The 6890-nt window shown below is 38.2% G+C and overlaps 1 protein-coding gene across 1 annotated transcript in view; it reads left to right on the top strand.

The window, feature by feature from the left end:
* LOC107687736 (granzyme-like protein 1) overlaps positions 1-1261 on the top strand; it is a 2500-nt gene extending 1239 nt beyond the window's left edge. The window contains exons 5-6 of the mRNA XM_016485184.1: positions 780-894; positions 1097-1261. Of these exons, the coding sequence (XP_016340670.1) occupies positions 780-894; positions 1097-1261 (280 nt within the window). The remainder of the gene's footprint in view (positions 1-779; positions 895-1096) is intronic.
* Positions 1262-6890: the final 5629 nt, after the last annotated feature.

The raw sequence follows: 6890 nt of genomic DNA, 5'->3' as shown, positions 1-6890 counted from the left end.
GTTCAGCAGCTGGCTGTCTGGTGCAGTCACAACAACCTGGAGCTGAACACGCTCAAAATTGTGGAGATGATAGTAGACTTCAGAAGAAACCGCCCTGCTCTCCCCCTTCTCACCACCACAGCACTGTGGCTGCAGTGGAGTCATTCAGATTAGGAACTACCATCTCTCAGGACCTGAAGTGGGATATGAGTGAAGAAACGGGCAGGAAACATCATCAAAGACCCCTCTCACCCCGGACACAACCTATTTGCACATCTCCCATCAGGCAGACGCTACGGATCTCTGTGCACTAAAACATCTAGGCATGCATTAAAACATCTAGGTATAAAAACTGTTTTCCCCCATGCCATCTCCAGCTTAAAAAGCTAACACAAGAATCATTACCTGTGTTCTGTAATTCATTCTCCACCTTTAATTATTGCCTCTTTCTCAAGTATTATGTAAATACATATGCTAAAGTCACTCCAATGTTGATTCAACTTAGTTGTAGTTTAATGACAGGGTTGATGTTGTAAGATGTGATTCAGCCATAAAGCATCTCTACAGAAAACAAGTCATTATTCAGCTCAAGTTTTGTTGTCATCCGTTGGTGTCAGTGCAGTCATATCAATATTCCTGAATATTGAGTGTCTTTTACATTGGTGACTTCTGACATCCGAAGTGGCAGTCATATCGCTGTATTTTAAATATTTATTAATAACTTTGTAAATATTGTAAACCTGGCCTGTATGATGTATATATTTTTTGTTGTTGTAATTTTTAGTTTATGTAATTTTTAGTCTTATGGCATATTTGGAGATCGATGACACCAACTTTTTACCTGACGGTGTAGAGGTAGATCCCCTTCCTCATCCAGAATTCAGTATAACAGGTCATGACATCTTGCTTCTAAAGGTAATACATAATGCTGAACAATTTCATTACCATCACAACTAGAAAAATGGCCTTTCATGGTAGGAAATGGTTGACATTTGCAGAATACACTTTTGCTCCACTTGAAATTTTAAGAACAATTCAGAAAAATAGGTAGAAGTATAAGAAAAAAGAAGTATAGGTGCTATTAATTCAAGCAAGAACATTGCATCCTCTCTTTCAGCTCAAAACCCCAGCAACTCTGAACAGAACTGTGAATACTATCACTTTGCCAAAACCTGAGAATGAAGAAATCTCAAAGGACTGCATGGTCATGGGTTGGGGCTGGAAGAAATACGATCACGTGTCTCCATCAAATTGTCTGGTAGGCCTACCCAAAACCCAATAAACACCAAGTCTTGTCTAGTACTAAAAATTGTTTTACAGCATTTAGCCTAGTAGCCAAATCAGTATTAAAGGCACAATATGCAAGTTTTTTATTAAAATATCCAAAAACCACTAGAGCAGGTGTTATATATTTTGCCGACTTGTTCGACGGCTTTCAGCCTCACAATTCTACTACGTTAATAAATCATTAGCTCATCCATGAACATGATTTCTGCTCGAGTCCCGTCGGATTGCATCGGCTGTGGGGATGAAGACGACAACTCCCATGATTCCACACTCGTCACCAAACTATACCTTTGTCCATTTGTTTATTTTGAATACACACCCTCTAGCGGCAAAAATGATATATTGTGCCTTGAAGTCTTCATTCAGCCAAAAGGTTGACTAAGGAAGCCAGGGAAGAACAGAAAGCAGGAGACAATGTAAAGAAATTACGTTTATTGATTAACCTTTTTTTTTGGCTAATGTTTCAATGCTCAGACTTTATATAACAAGATATTGCAATGGAAAATTACTGTGTCACAACAATATAAACTAAAGACCTTGAAATTCAGACACTTTCCTAAGACGTATCCCCCAAAACCACAACCATAGATCAAACTGCAACAAAAATAAAACGACTGAACAATGAACAGCTCAGCAATATGAGTGCATAAATGGTTAAATGTTTAATTCATAATTAAACTGAATAAAACTTTCAAAACAATAAATGGATATTAAAAGAACATGGTTGCTCTTAAGAATAAAAAAAACCTATAAAGAATCCTTCAAAGGGCAAGCTAGATAAACTTCCTTAGTTGTTCAGTTTAATGCAAGTTCAATCACATTTAAGAATTAAACCAACCTGTGTAAATTTGAAAACTTAAATATAAAGCCCAACTCATTTTCTGTGGCCTTTGTGCAGTAGCTGGCCACCACTGCCACCTTGTGGTTAAAGTACTGCAACACTGCCACTAAATAACCCGTGCTAATAAAAGATGCAAACTACTGAACAAAACAGATGTAAAAAAGCTTTATTGAATTAATTTGTCTCTCTCACACTAAGTTACCACCTTTCTACAGAAACTGTTTTAAGCAAAATATAATCAAACTTCAATCTAGATGGAAGATTGATTGATCATATTTTGCAAGTGTTGACACTTTCTCTGCTTTCTTTTGGGAGATGGGGTCATCTGCACAGCAGGGATTTCCATGAGCTCTGAAAAAGCGAAGCCAAGTAACAAAAGGTCTTATTAGAAAGAAAATGAACATTATTAACAACAAGCATGCAAGTCAATTAATACTACTCAAACAGCCAAACAAGCAACACATACAATATTTGTTTGAAGAAAACACTTTCTCTGCTTTCTTTTGGGAGATGGGGTCATCTGCACAGCAGGGATTTCCATGAGCTCTGAAAAAGCGAAGCCAAGTAACAAAAGGTCTTATTAGAAAGAAAATGAACATTAACAACAAGCATGCAAGTCAATTAATACTACTCAAACAGCCAAACAAGCAACACGTACAATATTTGTTTGAAGAAATTAAAGGGATGGTTCACCCAAAAACTAATTCTGTCATTACTCACCCTGTCATTCCAAACCCGAAAGACCTTCGTTCATCTTCGGAACACAAATTAAGATTTTTGATGGAATCCGAGAGCTCTCAGACCCTCCATAGACAGCAAGAGTCCCTACATGATCAAGGTCCAGAAACGTAGCAAGGAGATTTGTTAAAATAATCCATGTGACATCAGGGGTTCAACCGTAATTTTACGAAGCTACGGGAATACTTAATGTGCAAAAGAAAACAAAAATAAATAGACTATTCAACAATTAATCTCCTCCACATCACCCTGTAGCGCCATTTTGGAGCGTATCCACTGAACGTAAATGACATATGCTATTATGTCAGCTGCGTCACACGGATACGTTGTTTACATTCAGATCAAAGCGCAAACAACGTATCCGCGTGATGCAGGAGACGAATTGTTGAATAAAGTTATGTTTTCTTTGCACACAAAAAGTATTCTCGTAGATTCGTAAAATTACGGTTGAACCCGATGTCACATGGATTATTTTATCAATCTCCTTGCTACGTTTCTGGACCTTGATCATGTAAGGACCCTTGCTGTCTATAGGAGGGTCAGAGAGCTCATGGGATGCATCAAAAAGAGTCTTAATTTGTGTTCCGAAGATGAACGGAGGTGTTGGTGTATGTGTTTGGAACGACACGAGGGAGAGTAATTTTGACATTTTCATTGGTAAACTAACCCTTTAATCTTCAACAGAACATCTGGCCATTACCCACATCAAACTAAGTCATTTATTTGATTCTACAAGTAAATCCATACCTCCTATATGGATATCCATACCCGTGTTTATGCCATGAAAATGAAGTAATTTCAAAGGTTATCTTGCTTCTCTAGTTTTCAAATACAACACGTCCAGGGAGTCAATCTGAAAAATAAAACGTTATTTTAGTATACAGATGTAAACAAAGATAAATCATGCATTTAAATTATCTTCCAAAATAAGATGCTACATAAACACTTCTAGACTAAAGTGCGAAAAACCAGTACAAAATTGTGTTAAAAAAAAAAAAAAGGGCCAAACTTTAAATGAGTCTCCATAATCACTCAAGACGTGGCGAAAAAGCTACATCTCTTAATTTCAAATCTTTTGACAGGTGATTTAAAACGGACCAAAAATAATCTTTAAAGTTGGTGCAGACAAATTTGCGATCAGAACAGGGACTTAAAATCTCTCATTTCAAAGGCCACATGAGGTACTGTCCACCAAACATGAGCACACTATATAAATATATATATTACAAAAAAAAAAAAAAAGTCATCATGCAGCTTTTTAGAGGACCAGGAAGTGTTTTTTTGGGGGGGTTGTGGAACAGGATCGAACAGATTCTGGAGATGTAATCACTGGTCGAGGCAACATTCGAAGAAAACATGGACAATGAGAACTGTTGTAGGATGCGTACAGGAGAGCAAAAGGTTTTACCTCACATTACAGGCCTATCTCCACAAATGACCTAGTCAAGAGAGCAGCTTTCATCTCAGGATTCTTGAGTCGGAAGGCACAACACTTCATTCTCCAAGGACATTGTTGATTTCCGTAATTGCTAGCAGAGAACTCTTGGATCCAATGAAGCATTATACAGATCCATTGCTTGCTACACCACAAGAGCAACGTTTCATCTTTGTTAGCTTATCTAATACTAAGTTTTATTTGCCTAATGAAAAATATTTAGGATCCTAGATGCTAAAACCCCAGCTATCCACTCCAAGATATTCACCTGGCTTGTATTGAGCTTTTTAATATCGAAGGCAAAAGAGAGCATTTTCCAACCATTTTTTAATGAGCTTCATGAATCCAGATTAATACAAAAAGAAAAAGGATTCTGAGGTGTTGATATACAGAACAGAGCACATTTCTTTCCAAGGAGGAACAAAATCTTGACATTTAAGAGGATAAGTTCAGTCCACAGTAGAGCATACTTTTAAAAAAATAAATTTAGACTGGTCAAAGAGTAAAGTACCTTGGGCCATCGGTCCTAACATGAGGTGGAACGACCCACTTTAGTGGTTTACTCTTTGGATAATGAATATTTACAAATCTTTAGCAACATCAAGGAGGTTTGCCGGAGACAACTCCAATGCAACATGCCTGCCTTGCTTCACTAAAGGAATGCATCACAAAATGGAGGTGGCAAGGAGCAATAAACACATCACAGCTTATCAAGCTTCTATTGGAGGATCAGATTAGAATATTTTCAGGTGCCATTTTAAAATTGTTTAAATGCAAATGCCCCTTTAAGCACTTTCGGTGAGCCGATATTAAGAAATTGGTCCAAAGATCTTTGAGGAAATTGGTTTTAGAAGCTATCAGGCTGTGTTGGACAGGTCAATTTTCACGCATGGTTTCAGAGACAGTTTCTTAAACACACACTAAAAAGGAAAACAAAGGACAATTTCAAACCTCTGTGAGCATCTAGAACACAATCGCAAGGTAAAAATGTCAGATACAGGTAGCCTCACAGGGCTTGAAACTCTTACAGTAAGTGAATGCTCATGGACATTAGGCAGCTCCTCAATGAGAGGAACATCCTGCGGATACTTGACACGGTAAAAAAGGAGTCTGTCTTTAATAGAACATTTGAACCAGAACACAAAACGTAAAGGAGAAGAAAAAAAAAAAAAAAAAAAAAAAAAAAAAAAAAAAAAAAAAAAGTAAAAACAAAAGGTCTTCCAAGAGCGCATCTTTTTATATACAGCCAGCGAAGGGATGATCTTGCAATCAGGATTTTTTTTTTACTCGTGTGAAGCTGAGGACAAGAAGTAGGCAAAAGTGTAAAGGCACTGGAGCATTGTGAACATCCATTCCAAACAGTGAACTGACACCAAGACATGATTCTTTTCCAACAAGGTCTTATGGACTATTCTGAAGTGCACAAAACCAACTTTAGTCACTACTATTGTAAAATGACTTTTTGGATTGTGGTCACCAATTCCAAGATAAAGGCAACCAAGTTGACTGAACTCAGAAGTTCGAAAATGGCAGTTTTGTCTTTCTGCTTCGGTCTAGACATTATTCTAAAACAACACAAGTGGGCTGAGATCTATTGGTGCAGTTATCTAGTAAAATGAGTAATTTTGAACAATCAATACATACCGTAGCTGTCGTAACCGTCTCTGTAGGATCCACCAGAACGGTCATATCCACTCTGGCTTCTAAAACCAAAAGTATTATTTGCCATATTTAAATTGTTCATGGTTACAATGATCATAAAATCATTAATTGTGCAAAACTGTTCCATGCTTAAATCCCTTACCTGTTATCCCTGTATCCACCGCCGCTGCCACCGGAGTATCCACTACTCCTGTTGGAGTATCCGCCACCACTGTAGGATCGGTCACTTCCACCATAGCTCCTCTCTCCTCCCCCATAGCCTCTATCTCCACTACCATAGGATCGGTCACCTCCACCATAGCCTCTATCACCACCAAAGCTTCTGTCACCTCCGTAGCTTCGGTCTCCACCATATCCTCCACCACCTGCGTAACAACAAAAAAGTTAAACAGATTAAATAAAACCCATGCAAGATACTCAAGATGCACCCATTCAGGTGGACCACCAGCTTTGTCATGATAATTACAAGCCGCCAAGGCTACTTCAAATGCAAATGCAGCCATCTGTTAGTACAATTGCATTCAAGATTAAGAACACCAACCTCTACCTCTGCCTCCCCTGAAGAACCCCCTGCCACCTCCAGAACCTCCTCTGAAACCACCAGACCGTCTACCAGATTTGCCAGCTTCATCAACGCGAATCGGGCGGCCATCTACAGACTGCAAAAAAAAAAAAAAAAAAAAAAAAGTATGGTTAGAAACTCACTTTAGGCCTCCACCCAGTTTGACTGATGAACTTCCTGCAGTTTACTATTAAAATGTAGCAATCAGTACACATTCAGGTATCAAAATGGTTACTTTTTCAGGACTAGAAATAAACTAAAACATTTGGTTACAAATTTCTCTGTCCTTAAAGGGTGTTGATCTTACCTTTCCATTCATTGCAGCCATGGCATCCTTTGCATCCTCTGGATTTTCAAAAGTCACAAAGCCAAAGCCTCTGGAACGG

This window comes from Sinocyclocheilus anshuiensis, unplaced genomic scaffold (assembly GCF_001515605.1).
Source record: "Sinocyclocheilus anshuiensis isolate Anshui unplaced genomic scaffold, SAMN03320099.WGS_v1.1 scaffold305, whole genome shotgun sequence".
Taxonomy (NCBI): domain Eukaryota; kingdom Metazoa; phylum Chordata; class Actinopteri; order Cypriniformes; family Cyprinidae; genus Sinocyclocheilus; species Sinocyclocheilus anshuiensis.
Note: the sequence above shows the minus strand (reverse complement) of the source record. Positions and strands in the feature narration are given on the sequence as shown.